This window comes from Poecilia latipinna, unplaced genomic scaffold (assembly GCF_001443285.1).
Source record: "Poecilia latipinna isolate Pla-1442-1.1 unplaced genomic scaffold, P_latipinna-1.0 Scaffold335, whole genome shotgun sequence".
In the NCBI taxonomy this organism is placed as follows: Eukaryota; Metazoa; Chordata; class Actinopteri; order Cyprinodontiformes; family Poeciliidae; genus Poecilia; species Poecilia latipinna.
The window spans coordinates 226,367-249,218 of NW_015112951.1; the positions used below are offsets into that span (position 1 = coordinate 226,367).

Genomic DNA, 22,852 nt, shown 5'->3' on the forward strand with positions numbered 1-22,852 from the left:
ATATAACAGTCGAGATCAGCATCTACAAACCTTATATGACAAAAAAATTACCCAAGACCTGCTCTGAAGTGATGGGCAGCTGAATTTCTACATAAAAAAAAATATTTTTATACCTTTCTGATCAAATAAAAAATTGTAAAGTAGGTGGATGCTCTAGTGTTTGGCTACATTTTTAAAGGAAATACTTCAGTAAGCAACGAGACAACTTGTACCAGCCACATAATCTTCTTGGCACGTTGAAGTCATTCTGAGTTCCTAAATATTTACGACCAGCTGTTAAATAAGAAAGTAGTGCAACTTGGTGGTTACCAAAAGCTGTCTGCTGAAAAAAGGTGTAAAGAAGCTAATAGAGCCACTAACTAAACTAGTTTGGTTGCAATTATTTTTGGCAGTTTTTTTAAATAATAATTAATAGGTCCCTTTATTTAATCTTTTATTCATCATCCGTCCATCCACATGTCTCTCTACCAATCTATTTTCTCATCATTAATTATTCAACCACAGATTTTTCCATCTTTCGTCCATTCATCCATCTACGTACTTTATGAACCATTCATAGTCCATCATCCAATCCATTTACCATCTTTTCATTTATCCATCCATCCTTCCAAATGTTGCTAAACGTATCACATTTTTACAGCTTAAAAGTAGCAGAAACCTACCACAAATTCACTGTGAATTTTGGATTTGTTGTTTTAAACTGGCTCTAATATAATGACAACTGTCAAAATTCAAAATTATTATATTTTATTGAATCCTATTTTCATGCAGACTTGCAAACTTCACAATTTTGTTTGCATTTCAATAAACTTTTTTTTAAAATAAATAAAGTACAAAAGAAAGAAGAGTGGCTCAAGACTTTTTGGTAATGATTCAATGGTGGAACTACGAATATGTTGTATGTGTATTTAAGTTATTGCCAAAGAGAACCGACGAGATTGAGTTATTTAGTCATTACATTGAGTTCTCAAACTAACACGCAAAGTTTGAAACGAGTGTTCGACGAGTTAAAGGTCAGATCCTTGAAAGAGCTGATAAAACGCAGGATCCATGTCACTAAGCCCACTTTTGAAACAAAGCACAAGGAGCAAACTTCCAATGGTGTGGAGTCTCTGTCGCTTTGGGAGGAGTCTCACCGGGGTGAAAGCCCTTCCTATCAACATTCACTCCTGTCCTTCCTCATTCACTGCGCGGATCTACAGCAACTCTGCCGCGGCGGCTCCGGAGGATCACCCACCGCCGAGAGGAGCTCTCAGCCCGGGCAGCGAGTACGTGGTCACAGCGCACGCTCCGGAGAGGGGCGGTTTGGGTGGAGCTGCTGTCCGATCTATGGAATGTGACACTCGAACGAGAAAGGAGGCCCGAGTCGGTGGATTGAAGTCGATACAAAGACGAGAGAGGGAACAAGTTGTGCTGCTAGTGAGGAGGTACGGACTGGAAAACGGTGCCATTTGGGTCAAAGCAACTATTTACATGGAGTGGCTACAATACTCTAACTATACCATCTCTACCTATACTATCCGCTATATTCTGTTCTCTCTAAATCGTATTACTTTTTTCCAACTTTAACTTTTACTCTGGCTTTTTTTGTTTCTCTTCCATTTTTATTTTATGCAAGCAGAATAAACGTGAACTGGAGCTAACTGTCCGCAACAACAGTCTGCAGTTTCTAGAGGTTTTAAGTCATTCAGGTAGCTGCTGTGCATTGCAAAACCTGAGCAGTATTGGTACAGTCTGATCTGACACAAGGCTCAGTGTTGCCCGTTACCAACACACTGCGCTGTTCTTTCATCCAGGCCACTGAAGGCAGAAAAAAACAACAACAAACTTGTAGAAATAGCATGACTCCTCTCCTATTTAGCATGCATACGCTGTAGGAGAAGCAACACTAGAGGCGGTGGAAAGCTGTTAACATTATGCACTTATGCACTTATAAAAGATATTTCCAGTAATCAGTTTTGCAACTCCTTTTTATCAATTTCTATTTAGAAGTTATAAACCCAGCCAGCATGCCTAGGTGGGCCCCATGTGGGGACAAGGAGGGCAGACTATATGGGTCCCATATGGGTTTGTCCGCGGGTTCCACGATGGCCCCACATGGGTTTGCCCATGTAGGGCCACAGCCCACATGGGCGCTACATGGGCCCTAATTGGACAAAACCCATGTGGGCCACCACCATATAGGGCCCATGCAGGGCCCATGTGGGCTCTGGCCCTACATGGGCAAACCCATGTGGGGCCATCGCGGACTATATGGGTCCCCAGACTATATGGGATCCATATAGTCTGCCCTCCTTGTCCCCACATGGGGCCCACCTAGGCATGCTGGCTGGGAAATAAGGCTATTATCTTCCTACTTTCCAGATCAACTGAAAATGAGAAAACAAAGGTCAAAGTCAGAGCTGCCTTTGTCTGCATTACAATCTACAAAACAGTCAAATCCTCCTGGTTGAAGGACAAAAGTACCTATAAATAAAACCCAACTAAGAATAATCACACAATATACTATAGCTCTCTAACTTAATATTTAAGAAGAAAAGCTGATTTTCTTTTGCGTTAGATTCTTAAATCATTAATTTATCGCAACTACAGGAACCTTCATTAATCCATCATAATTCACTTTAGGACCAGAGCACCATGTGTTTGAGAGAGCAGTCAGCTTCACACAGCTGTGCAGCTCAGCAGGACTTCACTATAATATCAATAGAAAAACAAAATGACCAATGTTGATATTTTAAACTGTCTTTAGCATCTTATTTTTAGTGCTCTTAACATTACTAATAGCTGTTCTGTTGTGTATTTCCCTACAAGAGAAGCAGCATTTCCGTGTGAAACACTTTCCATCCTGGACAAAGTTGGATTCCGCTAAAGGATAAAATAGGTCAGCTTTGTGGTAACACGTTCAGCTTCCTGGTATATTCTGGTAATTTGTGTTAGATTGACTGAAGTGACGACATGCCTCTGTAGACAATAGTTTTCTTCTAACTTCATTTTGAAAAACCTCATTGATGCTGAAAATAACCGCGTCTTCTGCATTCTGTAATGACTTCCTCACCGGAGAGGGTTATCGGTAATACTAGAGCGGGAAAAAACATTGGGTTTTTAGTTGGTTACCGAATTTTTATTAACCGAACAGAGGCAGGAAATCTGAAATTTCCGTCACGAGCCCTTTTCTCAGTGCATCTCTAAATAAGCAGATACATTTTATTAGGGTGTCTCATAGCCTGTTTGAACAATGCTTTGGTGTTCTTTGTGATGGGCTTAGCAGAGATTCCAACCTTTTGATTATAGAGCCCTTTCTGTTGAGCAAGGAAGACTGGTTTGCAGACTCCAGTAGTAGTTTAACTGCGTGCACATAACCGTTCAGTTTTATAGCTTTTATCCTCGATCCAGTCGGAGTGAGTCACTGTGCAGGAATAGCCTGAACATGTGGTTGTAATTTTGAGTTAAAAAAGCTCTGACATGCCAGCTCTCTTCAGTGTGTGCGTGCCTTAATTTAATCTTGTCACATTTCCAACACGGCAGTAGTTGTATCTCATTCATTAGTGCGTTCTCTTTCACGTGTGTCAAAAAAAAAGGTTGAAGTATATTTACTGTTTATTTTTGAGGGCTAATGTGCTTTAGGAAGAGACGAGCTGGAAAAACAGAAATACTTTAATGCGTTGGCTGCTAAGTTTTCCATTCAAGCTGACCGCAGGCCTGAAGGCAGTTGGAACAGATGAGGCACTTCAGAGGACCTGTTTTTCTAGCCTAAAACGGGATGGGATGCGAGCCTCTGAGTGCTGTCACATTCAATACGTGCTCATCTGTCTTTGAGCCGTCTTTTGTGCTCCACTCATCAGCCGCGTTGAGGTGTGATGATCTGCAGAGAGACAAAAGAGGCACTGTGTGGATTTATCTCAGTTTGTGTGCATTACTCCGACAACAATGGAAAAACTGCGGCGTCCCGAAACGAGCAGCAGAACTCCACAGCTTCCAAAACCTGTTCTCAGGTATTCTGCTCTTGCTCCGTTTGCGACGAGTTATAACACCTGGAATGAACATGCCGGATCAAACCCTGTGTTTGCTTAGCGAGGCGTGTTCAGGTAGAGAGCGATACTTCTTGAGAGTTCGCATCTCCTCAACCTTTGTTTAACTCACTCTCTGCCGTCAGGACCGGCTCAATTTAGTGGTTTGTTTTTGTAATCTCATGCAGGGATGTTGAAAATGAACCACTGGCACATTAGCAGTGTCTGCTGCAGTGTTTTGCTGCAGGTTTTGTGTTTCACCCCAGCTTTGTTTACGGTACATTTGCGTTTGGCTTTGCCTCATGTGGAAAAGCTTCTTACCTGAAGCAGAAATACAGAATCCCAGATGTTAGTGCTCACGTCTGTTGCCATAGCAGCAAACAAAGCACTGGTATCTGTTTTGATATCCTACCTGTCACAGCTCCTGTCCTCCACCGCCTCTTCCTGCAGTGATCCACAGGTGAGCAGGGTGAAGAAGAAACCACCATGCTCTGTTTGATATCTGTGTTTGATTCAGGCTCTTACCTCATAACCACCTCTGGGCTAAAACCATTCAGCTTTACTGCCAGAAATTTTAATAAACTGATGATTAATGAAAATGCTTAGTCGTGCAAAACGAGTTCCTTTAAAGATCTTAAATTCTTGGAAACAAAAATGTGTCTACTGCAAAGTAGTTTTAGCCTGTTTGTTAATTTAGTACATGGATTAAATTCATGTTCATGTCTATTGAAATGGCTGCATAATAAAGACCATCTCCCACATTGTTTTCCACTGGATTTTAGAAAATTTTGCATCTAAGAAACAACAGGAAAAATTAACAACAGAGATCTTTGAATTGACTAAAAGAAAAAAAAACATTTAGACGATGCAAAAATCCACAATGGCATAGTTACACAGTAACTGTTAATACGTGTACCAAGGTTTCAATATCCCTAACCTTTTCCAACATGCTACACCTGCAGTTCATATTTTTTTATAAGTGACTGGAGTTTTCTCCTGCTGTGTGTAGCAAAGTCTGCAGACTGGTGGAGTGTTGCACCCCTAAAAAAACAAGCTGTTGCTGTACAATATTCTCCAGGCTGGAACAAATCTGTTATTATTTGTCTTTGCTTACAACAAAGAAAATATGAACAGTTATGTTGTGAAAAACAGACCCTTTATTAAAAAATGTTGTTCAAAAGTACAACTGGCAGGCTCAAATCGACATGTCTATGAAGAGGCTGACTGCAGACTAGCTAACTGAGAAGGTTGTACAATTTTCTAATATCAACTTGATGCACTTGTGTTACTCTATAAAAATGAAAAGGTAGAAAAGTGAGACGAATATTCTCCCCATTAAGCAATTGAAAACTATGATACAATTTAAGTGAGCATTTATTTTGTTTTATATTTTTTGCTAAGGTCTATGCTAATTGTCAGAATCAAATGTTGCATTATTTCAGCACAAATAATTTCGGTAGTTTTTAAAATCAAAGTACTGTTGTACTGTACTGCTTTATCAAAGTATGTAGACAATGTTACACATTTTTGTTTTAAATTTTTGTACTAATACATGTTTGTTATTATGTAAGAAATCTATTACCAGCCAATGCCTATATAAAAAATTTAATCATCATTCAAATGACTACAAAAACTTTATTTAGGGTAAATGGATCAATTCAATTTAAACCCGCACTTTTACTTTTTCTACTTGTAGTCAATAGAAATTTTAGCAAGTATTGCATAACCTATAGCAAGTATTACATAACCTATTTTTTATTATTTTTTTATCACTCTTCTGTTTAAATACAAATTACATCATAACTTCATGATACAACTTTAATTTTTTAGATGTTACGGTGCATTCGGTGAATAACAAAAATGTTAAAACATATGATTACTTGATAATAATGATAAAAAAGGTAACTGAATACAATGTCTGCAACAATACCTGTAATATGAGGGTGCTGACAGCTAGTTTAAGGCTGTTATGTTACATAACACGGTTGTTAATTTGAAGTTTGCACACTCCAAGCATGACAGTTTTTCAGTTTGTGGTTGTCATTCATTTCCTGCAGCATGTGTTTGCATTCAAAACAACAGAGCGTCTGTAGCTTATCGTGAGATTTAGAGTAAAATCAAATAAATAAATTAGGTGATTTTTATCTTTGAAAGTAAGCAGGGACATAGAACCAAGAAGCAGTTAGTAATAATAGTAGTAAGTAAGAAAAAGAAGAAGAAACGGACTAACTTTCATGGCCTGAAATAAGTGAATAAAGAGGAAGTGAGCCATTTTTCCCATGTACGAATCACAAAGCTGCAGTTTGTAATTGTATCCTCTGGCCAAGCCACACCAGGCTACTGGATGACTCACCAGTCCGCTGATTCAAGTGGGTTCTTCCACTGTTTGTGGGTTAGGACTTGTACCCTTCGTTATCACCACAACCAAGCCCTGAACTGTTCCTAAAAGTTTACACAGAGCGCATTATCCATACTTTTATAACAGGTACAGTCCCTCCCAGCCTGAGCTGATCATGTCACACCCTGATAGTTTTACCAGACTTCCATTTAGTCTGAGAAAATAAGAACACTTTTATAAGTTTCTCCAGAAATCCTGTAGAGACCATGTGCTTATTTGTGGAAAAATAAGCACCTGAGATTTAACTTAATTCAAATTTTGCTTTAAAAGTGCAACTCATATGGTCTATAAGCTTACCAGTTAGGGAGACGTTGTTCAAGCCTGAAATGATTGTCAAAGTTTATCTTTTTTTTTTTTTACCTATCAAAGAAATAAACACAATCTTGAAAGTAGTGGTCACATCTACTTTATCTTCTTGTTTTGAACATTAGGAATCTAATCGCTGACACTGATTATATCAGTAATGTTGAACTTGAGGAAAATAAATCATGCTCACATTAGGTAACAAGTAAGTTAAAAGTCATGGGACAGCTTAAAAAAAGACTTATTGCAGCTTTCAGACTCAGTTTTCTTGCAGCAACAGACTTTCCTTGGCAAGGCCTAGCAACTAGCAACACGAAGCATGACGCACCGGCATGACAAGTTCATTTAGCAAACTTAAGAACGGACTTGTCTATACACCTCCTCATACCTTTCCCACCACTCCCCACGCCTCTTTTAGGTTCTTTTTCCCTCCATCTTCCTTCCATTGTACCTTCTTCCTCCTGCTGTTTCTATGTCCAAAGACTTGTTAAAGACATTATTACGTGATTGTTTTATTGCCAAGTACAGGTATGGTGTTCATTGAATCAGACTTAACACGTCAAAGTCTGTAACAAAAATTTCAAAATGTGATTCTCAATCTGTTCATTTGCTTTTGATCAAATTCCCAAATTTAATGTAATTCAAGAGGGAATGAGTCACAAGACCGACGTTTCTTTGCTTGACTAGATTAAATTAGATCTCTTCCCAGCAATGAAAAATCTCATAGCAATTATCTTGTATAGCCATTAAGAGTTATCTTGAATAAAACTGGGATCATATGAAGTTACCTTTAATCGCCTGGCATTGATTTACTAACAACAGTTGCTTTGTTTGCTGTAGGAAACATGCCCTCTTGTGCATCCTAACACAAAGCTGCCTTTTTCTCATAAGGGATTTTTAATTGAATTACTGTATTGTTTGTCATTAATGCGGGAGTGGAGTGTTATTATAGTGAGTGCAACCATAACAGCAAGGTGATCTAAATACAGGAAAGCATCTATTTCTTTTTGGACCAGGGTGCTTTCATGTTTTCTCTCGAGATTCTAAGGCTCCTAGCTAACTCTGCTGCCCTTTCTTGTTTCTACCTTTCCTGCAGAGGCTTTTCATTTGACTTTTGACCGCACCCAGTCCAACAATGCCGCACCGGTCACAGAGCTCATCGGTTGGTGATAATCCACTTGACCCAAACTATCTACCGCCACACTACCGCGAGGAGTATCGCCTAGCTATTGATGTTCTGATTGAACATGACATACAGGTAACAGTTACAATTTTTTCGTATTTTCCATAATGTGAGTAATGTGTAAAAACAGATGTGGGGCCATAGAACAACATTTGTCTTTTGTAGTGTTTAATACTTTTATGTTTTATATCAAACCAACAAATTATCACGCAAGACTAAAAACCAAAGTCAATACAATGACAGTTTTCAATTTACGATTTTGTTTATTAGGGGAAAAACAGCATTCAAAGAAATGGGCCCTTTGTTAAACGATGCGTTAACTGCAATTAAACATTGTTCAGACAACAGGTTTGAATTTTACTTGCCACCCCTTGTCATTTTACAGATCTGATCACAGTCAGAACTGTAAAATAAAGAAATTACCTAAATGAAACCTGTCCACATTAAGTAAGCTAACGGATTTGAAAAATCTTGGAGTGAACATGGACGATGGAGCAGGACAATGATCTGAAGAAAACAAGCATGTCCACCTTTGACTGACTAAAGAAGCATTAAATGAAGGTTTTAGAGAAGCCTAGTCAAATTCAGTACTTAACTTTTATTGTGATGTTGTGAAATCCTATTTTTGCTCTAAAAGCCACTAAAGATGCTGAATTAAAACAATTCCTGAAAGAAAAGGCAGGCCAAAATTTCTCCAGAGTGGTGTAAAAAGCTAATTATTGTCACCAAAAGTTTGTGTAGATTTCTTTTTCCTGTAAGAAAAGAAATCTATATTACAGTTATTTTTTTCGACAATATTTAAATGTTACACAAAAACAGAAGTAAACTGTAAGGGTCCAATTTACAGTACTGTAATGCTTTTTTTTTTTTATGACGCACTGAACTTGTTTGTGTTGTTGCACCAGGGCTACTTTGAATTCCTCCAGACGTCAGATTTGGTGGGTTTCCTGTCCCAGTCGGAAATTGAATACATCAAGTCCACACTGCAGGGACCCAGCCAGTCCTCGGGCGCCCCTGAGCTTACATACTATGAGGGAGGGCAGGACGCCGAGGGCTCCTCAGACACCTACTGGCCACTGCAGTCTGACACGGCTGCGCCAGGGCTGGACCTGGGATGGCCGCTTCCGCAGCACAGCTTCATTGGGCCCACAGAGGTCACCACTCTGGTCAACCCCTGCGACTCAGAAATGCCCAGCATTAAGGAGCAGGCCAGGAGACTCATCAAAAATGCACGACATGTAAGTACAAACATCAGGGTGCAAGAAAGATAGATGTTACAACGTGTAGGCTTGATTTGCGTATTTATACTTTAAATACAAGAATGTATTAGGAAGCACATTTGTAGCCTGGGTGGGTTTGTGTCAGGGTATGATGTATTTGTTTCAGTGCTGTCCTATCAGTATGCATCCCATAAGTCAACTGTTATTTCTGAAAAAGAGAAAAACTGGTTGATAAAGCCCTGCCAGGTACATTTGTGTCCCCTGACTTGTTAGTTTGAACTCTTTTTTTGTTTTGTCTACCTCTGGCAACATTTCTACCACTCCCTTTTAGTCAAATTTCCAACTCACTGGCTGTCAGCTAAATTAAAAGTATGATTAGCAGCAGAATGACTGCCAAATGTGACTAGCAGTCAAACTCGTTGGTGTGAAGGATCGTGCCTTCATTTGTCCTATGTTTCTGTCTGAATTTACAGCGTTCTGAGCTGTGTCTCGCAGGCGTTTACTTTTAGCAACTCTCCTGAAGTCAGTGTCTCAGCATGCTCATGGAGGAATGACAGCTTGGAAATAAAATGAGTCACCCTGAAAACCTTATGTAAATTTAGTGCGGCAGATATACTGAGTGTAGTCAAATGTTCATGGAATGTCTATTTTGTTTAAGTCTTTTATTAAGAGTTGAAACTTAAGTTGGATAAATAAAAAAAAAACTTGTCAAGTCAACAAACAGGAAGCAAGGCCATCTCGATAAATACAAATATTCAAATACAGAAAGTCCTTGCTCAATTCACCAATTTTTACCAATACTTTATAATTTCTTCCATTCCAGCTCGAACTTCATACATTTTAACACACCATTTCATACTACCTAACCGTACACAGCAGTGTTTCTCTTTTCAGTTTTGTTCGTAGTGAATTATCTGACTATAAAAATGGTAAAATCTTGCATATACCTAGTTGTATATCTTCATCTGAAAATCTCACTTTCTCTGTGGTTTTGTTTTTAAGAAAAATGGGTATGACTTGACTACAAAGCGTCAAATGACAAGGACCTATATAGTCCTGTTAGAGGGAGGGTTTAAGAAACTGACAACACAATAATCACGTGTCCCTAAAATAAGTGTGTTTGTTCTTGCGGTCTAGGTTATCGCAATTGTGATGGACATGTTCACAGATGTTGACATTTTCGGTGACCTCTTGGAAGCAGCAGGACGCCATGTTCCTGTTTACATTCTACTTGATGAGAAGAATGCTCCTCACTTTGTCAATATGGTTATGAGCTGCAAAGTCAACCTGGACTTAATTCAAGTGAGTTTCAGGTTTCATTACATTCCACGTGTCTTTTCTCACTTTTTTTTCCATTTTACCCGTTGCAAGATTTTACACATGGTGTGCACTAACAGGTAAAATGTTCATTTTCTAGATGATGCGCGTCAGGACTGTTGCAGGAGTAACATACTACTCTCGGACAGGGAAATCGTTTAAAGGACAGGTGAAAGATCGTTTTCTCTTGACTGACTGCCGGGCTGTCCTCAGTGGCAACTACAGGTATGTTAATAATATCATTTAATTATGTTGTAGTTATTTAAAAACGCTAAGACTTTCTCTTTTGTCTATTTCTAGTTTTATGTGGTCGTATGAGAAGATCCATCGATGCATCGCACACCTCTTCCTTGGAGAACTGGTCACTACTTTTGATGAGGAGTTTCGTATTCTCTTTGCTCAGTCAGAGCCTCTGATTATTGATCCATCCAGTGGACCACTCACAATTCCTGACCCGGGCACCAGCAGCTACAAGAACACCCAGTTTGGTTTAAAGAGGTCACAGTCTTTACGTAATCCCGGTTTCAGGAGACAGCCTGAGATGCATTCAGCTTTCCCATATGGGGAGTTAGATCGTAACACTTCACTGCCTTTCCGGAGGAATGACGCGTTTCGTCACACCCTGGAACCGAGTGCAGGAATAACGATAGGAAAATATTCTCAGCAACAGTTTCGCCTCCAGCAGTCATACCTGGAGCAGGGAAAGTCCATTGTGTCCAGGCAGATGGAGTTGAGTTCAAGTGCCTTCAAGAGACATAGCTATGCTGAAGGGACCCAGGAAAATTATTCATCTTCACGACAATACATGAAGCACAGAGTAATGAACAATCTGGATGAAACAGATTTTCACAGGTAATTGATTCTAAAATGCACATTGTTTCAGGATTTTATTATTATAATTCATCTCATGTACTATAATTTGTGCAGAAATTTCTGTACATTGACAACTAAGTCAACTATAAAGATCAATGTTTTTTTGTTTTTTTTCAGAGAGCATATTTCAAGTAGCCATTACTACAGTGAAGGTCCTGGTCCTGGTTCTGGCCATGGACACTACGACAGACTTCGAGCCCCTCATCACCTTCCCATTGACCAGTATTCAGAATCAAGTTTTCACTCAGACCGGGAGCCTCCACCTGGAATAAGAGACTACTTTTCATCTGAGGACCTGAGAGGACCAGAAGGGCTCCATGCCCCTCCTGTAGCTGGGCGATATGGAGGAGGTTCAGCTAGTCAGAGACCAACCATAGGACAAGCTTACGCTTGTCAGCGTTCACCGACACATTTACACCCACCTGAGAAAGGACATTTTCAAAAGCAGTCTGATCAAGAGTACGACCAAGATCCAAGTGTAAAGCAAGGTATGAGGAGTTGGAGAATCCACTCATATCTGAGTACTTATGAGGATGGTGGAGAAGAAGGCTTGCCTCAGCCTATGGGTCATGACGCATTTGAGGAGCCCCCGCCTGGTGAGCAACTAGGTTCATGTGAAAATTTAGCTTCACGCTTTAGACTAAAGGATCCACCAACTGTGCCACCCAAGCCCAGACCAGATATACTGAAACCCCGCTTTGGAAAGCCAAAATTACCTGACGGCAACAATCAAGACTTTGCCCCAACAGCAAGCAATGATGTGCTTCCCTCCTTCAGTGATTTGAGGTCTTCTGTTTTGGAGAAAAGAGACAGAATAGTAGAAAGGGAAAAGGAAAGGGAGTCAGAGAGGGGTTCAGCTAGGAATACTGCAGAAGATTTGGAGGTTAAGGAAGCTCCAGATATCTTTTTGTCCAGGCATGAATCAATCCGCTCTCGCGTAAACCCTCTCCTCCAGCGTAGCTCTCGTCTGCGCTCCTCGCTTATATTCTCATCTTCCAAAGGAGAGATGCACAGTGGTAGTCTAGGTCTAAAACCAGCGACCGAAGAAGATGACCAGTTAGATACGGTACGCACTTCCTCCCTTGTGGCCCAGATTCTTGAAAAGAGAAGGTCTTTCTCTCGTGAGCCTTTTGAATGGCGAAAGAAAGCTGAAGAAAAAGACTATGTAAAAGAAAAGGAAGAGAGAGAGGAAAAGGTAAAAGAGAAAGAGAAAGAAAATGAGAAGAAGGAAGAGCAACAGAAAAAGGAACAAGAAAATAAAAGCCAGATTAAGGAAAAAGAGGAAACCCATAGTACTAAAAAAGAAGAAAAAACAGTGAGTGCTGAGACAATTAAAGTCAAACCCTCAGTAAATGTAAATGATCCAGCTAGTAGACTACAGTATTTTAAAGATTTGGAGAACAAGAGAAAAGCCTCAAAAATGGAGACAGAGCAATCTCAAAAAGCCTTAGAGCCTGCTGAAAAAAAGCCAGACCTTTCTGAGAAGGTCCCTTTGTGTCCAGACACAACTCCTCCAAAAACCTCATCTGTAGCCGTCACTTCGACAGAACAAGAACCCAAGAAGCCAGACATCGCAGCAAAACTGGCAGAGCTCTCTCGCAGAACTTCATTAAGTTCAGTCAAGCCTTCGTTAATAACCCCAAAGCCTTTTGGAAGTTCCCTGAAGCTTTCAGAGACATTGCAACCCCACAAAAAGGAAAATGAGACAGAGGGTAAAAAGAAAGACGACCTCAAGTCTCTAAAGCCTCCTCCATCACCTAAGTTATTCAGGAAAGATCAGCTGAAGATTAAGTCCCTGAATCCTCGTCGCATCTCTTGTGATGATGTTCTGACAAAAGATGCAACAGATGCTGAGAAGAGTGAAATGAAAAAGAGTCGCTCTCACAGTTCTTCAACGCTACCACATGAAGAGTCTAAAGAAGGACTGCACAAAGTAATGGGATCTAATACTTCGCTAAATACAATTGGTGAAGGAAAGGGTGATGGTAAGACACTTGAATTCCTGAAGAAACAGACTCAGAGGTTAAAGGGGTTCCTGGGGCCAAAGGATAAAGAGAAGAAAGCCTCAGGAGACGACAGGGGCATGAGCACCGTCATGGAGGTGGCTGACGACTCAAGCAAAAAGGGCTCCTCAGGAAAGGTCACAACATCCATGACTACCGAACAACCCGCCACAAACCACAAAGAATCGTCTGGGAAATCACCTTCATCCCGCTACCAGGCTTCAGGAAACTCAGCTTTGTACAGCAGCAACCTGCGAGACGACACTAAAGTCATTCTGGAACAAATCTCAGCGAACAGCCAGAAAAACCGCCAGGAGAGAGAAGAAACCGGAGAGGACAAAGACAGTGGTGCCACGGACAAAGGTCAAGAGACACAGAACCCCTTTAAGAAAAATCGATTTCTGCGACCACAAAGCAGCAACCAGGAGAGGGAAGGGCTGCTGAAGAGGATAGAGAGCCTGAGGAAGGAGAAGAAGGTCTACAGCCGTTTTGAGGTAGTTAATGCCACCAGTACTGATGGCAAAAAAAAAAGAAGTTAAGATAAATATAGATAATCTTGTCAGTTTTCTGAATCATACAACTAAACCAATGTTTAGATGTAGAAATATTCTGTTTTTCATTATCTGTTAATTTGAAATGTTTGTACATAGACTATATAGTAACAAGAATATAGTTAATTTTACTAAAGATAATTTTATTTTGGTGAACAAGCTAATATGTTCTGCCTGGTATATACAGTGCTGTGAAGAAGTTCTTAACCCCTTTGAAGTTTTTTACACATTTGTTTGATTGACACACTTACTGTTCAGATCATGAACTAATCTTAACGTCCGACAATGATAACCCAAGTAAATACAAATATCATTTTTCCAATGATGACTTTATGTGAAGAAGCTATTGAAACCCACATTGCCATGTCTCTTTCTCATTGTTTATGTCCTGAGAAAATTCAGGCATGCAGATATTGTTCTGGATTCTTTTTTAGCCAACTGGATAAATAGTTTAGACTCTCCTGTTTTGGTGTACAGTCTTCTCTCCAGTGACGATTAACCATGATTCCACGTTTTCACCATTTTGTGGATAATGGCTCTCATTTTGGTGCACTGGAATCCTGATAGGTTTAAAGGATTGTTCTTCTTTTGTTCTTAAGTTTCTTTCGATTGGATCATAATGTATCGCTTTGTGAGATCTTTTAACCTACTCTTTGTTGTCAGACAGGCTCTATGTAAAGGATTTAACTAGACCAGAATTACTCACTTGTCTGGGAGTAGTCAATCCTGTTTAAAGTTGAACCCAGTAATACAAAAATATGGTTAATCACAGGTTCATCATGATTTACCAACTGGGACAATTATATTTTTATCCAGTGTTTGTTTGGACAGATTTGGTTCCTTTATTAAATGAAATCATTTAAAATGTCCCTTTTGTATTTACGTTGATAATCTGAGATATTCAAATTGTTTGTTTACCTGAAACGACAAAACTTTATGAAAAAACAAACATACCCCAGAAATAATCTGTAAGGCGGCAGTACCTTTCACAGCACTGTATAGAAAAGTTCTGGCACAATTTCAATGCATTCTTACCAAATATAACCTTTTAATTTAACACACATGATTGCATAAGTAGGGTTTCACTTTAGTAAAAGCATACAGGAGAAGAAGTAGAAAAAGGGCAGACACATCAATTTCACTGTTATCCTTGTTGCTCTGTTAACAGATGGGGAATAGCCTGGCATAACGAAAGATGGAGGACCGGCCTTTTATATGCGGACTATTTATGCAAGACGATCAAAAACAGCCATTGCCAACTTGTGCCAACAACAATCTATCACTCCACAAAGCACTTCTGGTGCAAGAGCTGCAGCCTTTTCTTACACAAAGAAGTAATAAAACTTGAAAAGACGATATTGAAAATGCTGAAAACAAACTAAAGTCATTGGGTTTGGAATGTGTCTCCTTGCCAAGAACCGGTACTACTTTCTCCTTATATGGTGACTGAAAGACAAAAGTGACTACTTGCACACTGACAGCGTTGGCTAATGTTTCACCACACAGATAAAAAGATAGGCTGTTTCACATAAAACCAAGCCTGTATGAACGTGACAGGGGAACTTGAAGATGAAAACAAAGAGACTGCACATGTTTTACCAGGAAAAGAAAATGGATATATGCCAGTTTAAAATCAAAAAAGCACCGCAGTATTCTGCAGTAAGTATACAGTACCAGTGTTGTGAGTTCATGGCAATGTTTGTGTGCCTGGGACTAGTTTGCAGATAAACATGAGAGAGAGTATCCTCGTGGTTTCATCATGTGCCAATCATCGAGGCCATTACTAAAGTAGGAGAGTCAATGCAAGCCCAAAGGTAGAAAGATGTGGGTAGTACTGAGAATGAAGTTGTGGGATTTGCTGTTGGAGTAAAGAAAATGAGGTGTGCAAATATGTGGGGTTTTATAATCTCAAACTGCATTAGCAAGTGTGTTTTTTTTTTTTTTTGATAAAGTCAAAGCTGTAGCAAAGTCTACCTTTCCATTAAGGTGTGGACCCACCGTTCAGGGCTAAAGATGTCAAATAACCATTCAGGGAGGGGATTTCGGTCAGAGTACCTGACTAATGTATGCGTGCTGTCCTTTGTTTTATGTAAATAAAAATGTAAATCATTTACAGTTGCTCTGAGTCACTGTGAAATAGTTTTGTTAGCATGTTGTTTATTTTGGGGGCGGGGGTATTTCAATAAGGCATTACTTCTAAAGGAAACCAAGAGAAAGACGTTTGGGTCTATTGCACAGTTCTGGAGCAAAGCCATGCCAGCTTATATAACTCGTTTTACTTCTAAGGCCCACGCCCTAAGCAGGACTCCTATCTATTTTGTTAGTCTGACCACAGTTGAAAAGAAGACTGAGGTGTATGTGTGACATTTTAAGACGGCATCAAACTATTTTGTGTTTTTCTTGAGCATGTCTGTAGCTTGGATTTACTCCCGAGGGATGATTTAAAGTTTACATGTTTTTTGTTTTAATGTACATATTTATATATAAAAAGCTTTGTTCGTGTTTTGCATTGTAAATGTATGCACTGCACTGGACTCATTTTTGTTAAATATTATCGACGTCACTGAGGGCAAACCAGTTGCACAGGGTAATTGTGCTCTTTGTTTTTAAACATTTAATAGTGTTACACTGTTTTTAAAATATGCACAAAAAAAGGATTTAATTAAATATTTTAAACTAATTTGAGTTGTGGTTGTGTGTATATAAGAGGTCTGTATATAAATTGAATTTAGTAATTACAGGCTTTCGAGTTTCTTTTTTTGTTGATGCAGAAAAATCACAAAATTGCAACTGTTACATTTTTATATGGAACACTTGGTAGATATAACCTCAGCATAGAATATCTTAATACAGATAAAAAAGTTCAAAAGTTTTAAGATTTAAAGCAAAAACCACATAAAGGTAATGAACAATTTAGATATTAAATGTGGTTAAATCTCAGACTGAGTCAATTAAGTACTTAAAACCAGCAGTGAAAAACATATAAATTGACTGTTTAAGACTATCTCACTCAGGAAATCTTTATGTAACAACGACATAAAGGAAATGTAACATTTCCATTGAGCCTGGTCCCTGAGCAAGAGACCAGGCTCAAAACAACACAAAGAACTGGTCACTCTAAATCCCCAAGACTAGACACAAGTCATTTGGTTTACTCAAGAATCTGTGCATCTTCAGTCTCAAACTGCTTCTGTTTCTTCGCCTCCTCTAACTCTTCGTCCAGTTTGTGCAGCTGAGCCAACTTCACTTGTTCTATCAAAACCACATAACAAACAGTTCAAACACTACATGCTTGCATAAAAAAATAAATAAAAAATAATGGTGCTCACAGATGATCGTGGGAAGAACTCAAGAGAACACTCACCAGCTGACGACAGCTGATGTTTTATGTCTTCAGCTTTCTTCAACTCATCTGGGAGTCTCTTTGGATTCTAAATAACATTTTTTTTGTTTCAGTTATTTGCTGTTTTTAATAAACAGAGAGAGGAAATAAGGAAAACTTACAAAGGCATAGTCGAGTTGCTTGTGCTGCTCTATCAGTTGCAGAAGTTGGTTTTCGAATCTCAGTCTGTTGAAACCAGGTTGCTTTATTGAGTTATTATGGTAATATTTTTAGTCAATTTTCTGAATGGAATTATTCAGAACTACCGCAGTTTCCTGTGTTTCAGCTTCACTTCCTCGATTTCACATCTGTATCGTTCCAGCAATTCCTCGTTCGTCTTGTTCTGCTTCAGCTGCCTGCAAAACACATTTTAGCACATTGAAGATATTAAAGGCATTATTTTAATATAAACTAAATGAAATCATAAAGCATTCTAAAGTATTACTTCTCTTACAGTCACCATATGTTGGCTTAGAAAAGCTTTTGTGAAAAAAAAAAGGGTAAAACTGTTCTGAAATTAGTTTAACATGTTTCATAATTACGACTTTCTAAAACAAGTATATTATACAGGCTGTAAATAGATAACAGATGACCTGTCCATCACAGGTTTAACATTAGAGACACATTCTTCAGGTCAAATCAGAATATCTAATTAACCCAACGTGGATATTTTTAACAATGAGAGGAAGCTGAGGTAGCCGAAGGAAATTTACAAGCACTGGGGAAACGTGCAAACTTCACAGGTCTGCACGGCTCAGATTCCATCCTCAGACCTTCTTGCAGGAAGGTGACAGGTAATAAGCATCATGGCGCCTCAGTGCCTTTGTCTTGCAGCTTTCCTGCAACAATTCCTACAAACCATATGTCTTCAAAGGGAAGAGTTAAAACAAAGTGCGTCACACCACCCATTGATGTATCTTAGGACAATGCTGGAGGGCAGGAAATTCCAGCATTTTGCCATCAGATGGTTAAGGAAAATGTAAGCAACGAAAGAGGCCGGACTGGTTGGATATATCTTTGTACAACAGAAAGATAATGACCCAAACCAAGAAATAAAAATGATGCCCCTTCATCCAAAACCCGCAGTTTGTTTTGGCATTAAAGTGATGACAAAAGAAAAGCTGTCATTGAAAACTGCAATAAATAAGCCAACACAAATTCACACCTTTGTATCATGGTAAAGATGCCCAAAAGAAAAGATCATTAAATATTATATGTTGTGAAGAACTAAAGTATTCACAGATCTCTACTATCAGCTTTGACTCTTGGTGCGATGTTTTTCTCTGAAACTGTTAGTTTTTACACAAAATCTAACCAGAATTGCATCTTCTTATAAGTTTAATTTGTGTCTTTTAGTCCAAAGAATATTTCACCCAAAGTCTTAGGGATCATCGAGATTTTGTTTTGTTTCGGGACCCTCAGAGGTGATTTACAAATCTCAGGAAAAAAAACCAATTATAGCAAAATCTAGAGTCATTTCATGTGACTGAGGTCAAACTGTTGTGTTCACAGCCAAACAGACTTTAAAAAGAAACTGGAAGAAGAGTTAAAAGGAAATAAACAATATAATAATAAAAAATCTAAGAAACAAGTGGCAACAATTTATCCAGAAGTTAATATAAATGAACCACTATTATAATAATTATTATTCTTAAAAAAAAAACAAAGAAAATGTTTCATCCAAAACTCAGAATAACCAGAAAAACTAAAAATTAGTCTAATTTATGTTCTTTTGTCCATTCAACAGCAGAGCAGGGGAAATTTAAAGATGCAATTCTTTGGCCAAACCGAAGGGCGGCGCTGTTCGTTTAAAGGATGTAGTTCCACAGTCAAACACAAGGGCGGCGCTGCACATTTAGTTCTCTGATAGGAGGAAGACCCTGTGTGCCATATAATAGTGTAATAAATGAGCCCACATCGGGTGCTCCTCATTCATTTTGTATCACAGCACCTGCTCAGCCGCCTTCTTATTGCTTAGTCATAAACACTGACCTTAACTAGGGCAGGTGAGGCCTGCAGGGCTTCAGATGTTGTCCTGAGTTCTGTTGTGACCTTCTGGGTGAGTTTTCAATGTGACTTTGGAGTAATTTTGGAGTAATTTTGGCAGGAAAGCCAGACTTGGGAAATTTCATCACTATTTCAAATTCTTCAAAATATCAAATTCTTCAGAAATATCCCTAAAAACCTTTCATGGTGGAGTTTGTTCTTCAGTATCTTTTTATCCAACATTTAGCCATGTTGTCAGGCAGGTTGTGTTTTAGGGATTGTGAAATAATAATAATAAAAAAAGTTTAATAATTACAGTTAACTCATTATTTAACAAGATGGAGAATTGTATTTTTGCAAAGGACCTGGTTGCTTTTGGATTAATTTGTTCTCTTAATTAAGAAAATCATAATTTGAAACAAATTTGTATATCTCTGATAATCTTCTTCAGATTCTAACATCTGTTTAATAATCTTAAAAACTTTAGTATATGAATTGCTATCCTTTTCTAGTGACAATGTTTAACTTACCGTTGAAAATTCCTGTTTAGCCTATATATTTTTCCAAGCTTAAGGCATGAGCAGGGATGTTTTTGAAAGTTTTTTTTTGGTGTAAAATTACTTTAAAAAGACACATTAAACGGCTGGATCAGACAAAAATATTGCCAAGCCAAGCCACCAGCGCTTCACTACATGGTGAATTCCTGCCATCTAGTGGTAGAAATGCGACATACACAGTGGTGCACATTGGCAGATTTTTAAAAAGTATTTTACTTGTTCAAGTCCTGCTCAGAGTCTTCACATTGCAACTGCAGCTTGCTGGATGCATCTGACAAAAACAAACAAAAAACACAATATTCTGTTAAAGTATAAATGTTTACTAAAGACTACCATATGGCTCAGGCAAAGAGTTAAATATTAGACAGCAGGATTACAACAAACACTTGACCATTAAAAGTGTTAATATAGTGTGCACCTTTCTTATCTTTATGGATTCCTTCCAGTTCATTAGCTTCGGTTTGTACTAATAAACAAGAACAATACATTAGTTAAGTATGATCAAAATAAAACTTTACTGTTATTTTAATTCAATAACAGTCACTAAGGGTAAATGTTGAATGCTGGTATGTACAGCTCAGCATTTTAAAAGAACTAATCACTGCCAAAGTAAAATGTTCAGGAATGGGTTTAGTATCTTACAATCTGCAAGCTCCTTTTGCAAATTGTCATGCACAGACTGGGCATCTCTGACTTCCTCTTCAAGTTGTCTCTTCTCTGTTCAAAGAACATGACTGTTAGTGAACATTTTGCCACGTATTGTTATTCACAGTTAGAGAATCAGAATGGCTCAAGTAGGGTGTTGCGGTTCCCCACAAGAGGGAGATACTAATCATATCTCATGCACCTCCATTCATCATGCTCTGTAACTCCACGGATGGAGTAACAGGTAAGGATGTACCTCACTGACAATACCGGATAAGTCGCAAGTGAAGCTTAATATTGTGTGTACAGACCTATCTCACTCACGGTTGTAAGAGATATTTGTTCACTTGTTCACGTTTTTATTTAGTTCATCCGTGAACGTGAATACCCCCTGAGCTTCACTCAGGTCTAAAAATTGTACGTTTTGACGTGTTTTGGTCATATTAGCTTTATTTATTCTCAATTTGATACGGGAACGTGTCTTCGTTTACATATCGTCATCACTACGTGGATCCTCATTGGTGCAAACCTTAAGAAAGATTTCTACAAAATTACAACGAAGAATGTAAGCACTTCCTTGATAAACAAGGCACCCACTCTTTCAGATACATTCAAGGCCTTTACTTAGTAATTTAAAGGTTTTATTTGGTTAAAAGGAACGAGATTAAACTACCGGATGTGTAGCTCAGCAAAGAACAGCCTATGCGTCAAGATGGTTCCTGCACCACTAAAGCTAACACGGCCAGCTTTCAGTTTCAATTTTTGCGATATGTGAAGAATATCCACTGATCATATCAACAAAATTAAATAATGATTAAAACAAATTTTAAAAAACGCCAACACAAATTAAAGACATTATAAGCCGGTACTCATGCGCGTCATTTCGCAAAAAACAAACAAACAAACAAACAAAAAAAAAAACAGGGAAAAGCTAAACTGGCTTAACTAACTATAAATGGACGTGTTAAAAACATTAAAAAATTATATTTTTAGGTGTCAATGGGTGTATATATTTAAATGGAAATTAATAAATATTAACTTTCAATAAAAGTACATCTTGTCCAACAGATGTCACTATAGTGCAAAAACAAATTAAACGTTTCTGTATCAATGAAAAACGTTTTCTAAATAAATTTAGTATTTTAAAACATATGGAGTAATGAAACCTTACAAAAATATACCTTGTTGAAGCATCCTTAGCTTGGCCATGAGCTGTTCAATTTTGGGCTCCGGCAAATCTCCACCTGCCAATGTAACAAATTAAATTATTAATGCTACATCTAAACTTTACCTGCATATTCTTATGTTTTACATTGTTTTTATGGTGGGAAATTGATCATGTACCCAGTGTTGCATCTTGTAATTAATATGTAAAACATCAAAATTAGAGTCAAGAAAATCTTTGAATTTTCTAGAACTTTCTTCCAAATGCTAGCTTAAGATGTAGAAGCACCCAAATAGCCTTATGTTGCTCATATTAGCGTCAAATGTAAAACTCTAAGCAGTTCAAGCCGTAAATTAAACTGAATGTTTTAATTTATAAATTTATGTCTTTATAAATTACTGCAGAAATAACATTGTTTTTGTAATATAACCGTTGCATTTTAACCAACTGAAAGAAAACCGTTAGCTTAGTTCGGGCTAAATGTGCCATTGAAGCTACAATTCATCCCTAAAATATTTTTACACTGCTAAAAACTATTCAATAATCTGGAAACGACCACATAATAAACCTATTCCATTAATTATTCGAGTCATACCGCCTTGTTCACTCATGTTTATCCAGCTAGGCCTGTCTAGATGGCCGACTGACGTTCCCACTCGGTGTCCGAGTTAGCGGTGGGCCCTGCACGTGTGTTCATATCAAAACGTTTGAATATATTTTAAAACGTCATATATTCCAGTCAATAAATGACGTTTATTGACTGGAATAACGAATCTGTGATATATAAAAGCGAATTTATACATCACAGATTCATGTTCATTGCAATAAAAAACGGAAATTCAGTTAGCCTGTCTTATTATCATACATTACAGAAATATAGATACTTTTTAAATATATTTTTGGCCTTTTTATTGCTCTAACATTGACATTTTCTTAGAATATGAATTTTGTGTTTTTATTACTTTTAAAATACAACCATCAAAATGAACAACTAAACATACATTTTTAGTTAAATGACTGAAAAACATTTTTAAATAATATTAAAATTTATTTCACTGGACTGCTAAACACCTGTACAGTAACTGTGGTCACGTTTTCCTGGTGTGGTAGCTTCTGTTTAAAAATATGCTTTTTTTGACAAAGCATATGTGCTGTGATAACTATTCATGCAGGATAGTTGTTCACATGTGCCCACTGCTGACTGAGCATTCAAAAGACCAGCTAATGCCCAGAGATTAAAAAGGAGAGTAAACAAATAAAAT

The 22,852-nt window shown here is 38.1% G+C and overlaps 2 protein-coding genes across 6 annotated transcripts in view; one reads left to right on the forward strand and one right to left on the reverse strand.

Moving 5' to 3' along the window:
• fam83hb (family with sequence similarity 83 member Hb) overlaps positions 1 to 15,966 on the forward strand; it is a 28,694-nt gene extending 12,728 nt beyond the window's left edge. For 2 of the 3 annotated variants that reach the window (XM_015035447.1, XM_015035448.1), the window contains exons 2-8: positions 7,805 to 7,966; positions 8,797 to 9,129; positions 10,249 to 10,413; positions 10,529 to 10,653; positions 10,729 to 11,280; positions 11,419 to 13,798; positions 15,024 to 15,669. In XM_015035447.1, the coding sequence (XP_014890933.1) occupies positions 7,844 to 7,966; positions 8,797 to 9,129; positions 10,249 to 10,413; positions 10,529 to 10,653; positions 10,729 to 11,280; positions 11,419 to 13,798; positions 15,024 to 15,044 (3,699 nt within the window). In that variant the 5' untranslated portion in view covers positions 7,805 to 7,843 and the 3' untranslated portion in view covers positions 15,045 to 15,669. Of the gene's footprint in view, positions 1 to 1,179; positions 1,428 to 7,804; positions 7,967 to 8,796; positions 9,130 to 10,248; positions 10,414 to 10,528; positions 10,654 to 10,728; positions 11,281 to 11,418; positions 13,799 to 15,023 lie in introns of those variants that run through there. The other variant, XM_015035446.1, reaches the window with a different exon arrangement.
• On the reverse strand, positions 3,583 to 22,297 carry LOC106949298 (synaptonemal complex central element protein 1). Of its 3 annotated transcripts, none has more exons than XM_015035452.1 (10): positions 22,186 to 22,295; positions 21,607 to 21,669; positions 20,423 to 20,497; positions 20,199 to 20,246; positions 19,997 to 20,051; positions 17,504 to 17,593; positions 17,360 to 17,423; positions 17,220 to 17,286; positions 17,011 to 17,107; positions 3,583 to 3,862 (listed from the first exon to the last, which is right to left on the reverse strand). In XM_015035452.1, exons 1-10 carry the CDS (start codon positions 22,199 to 22,201, stop codon positions 3,751 to 3,753), a joined length of 687 nt encoding a protein of 228 aa, XP_014890938.1. In that variant the 5' UTR covers positions 22,202 to 22,295; the 3' UTR covers positions 3,583 to 3,750. The 3 variants fall into 3 exon arrangements, with proteins under 3 accessions (XP_014890938.1, XP_014890939.1, XP_014890940.1); XM_015035454.1 differs by lacking the exon at positions 3,583 to 3,862 and adding an exon at positions 16,640 to 16,961 and having other exon boundaries at positions 16,998 to 17,107; XM_015035453.1 differs by lacking the exon at positions 20,199 to 20,246 and having other exon boundaries at positions 22,186 to 22,297.
• Between the last annotated feature and the right edge of the window lie 555 nt (positions 22,298 to 22,852).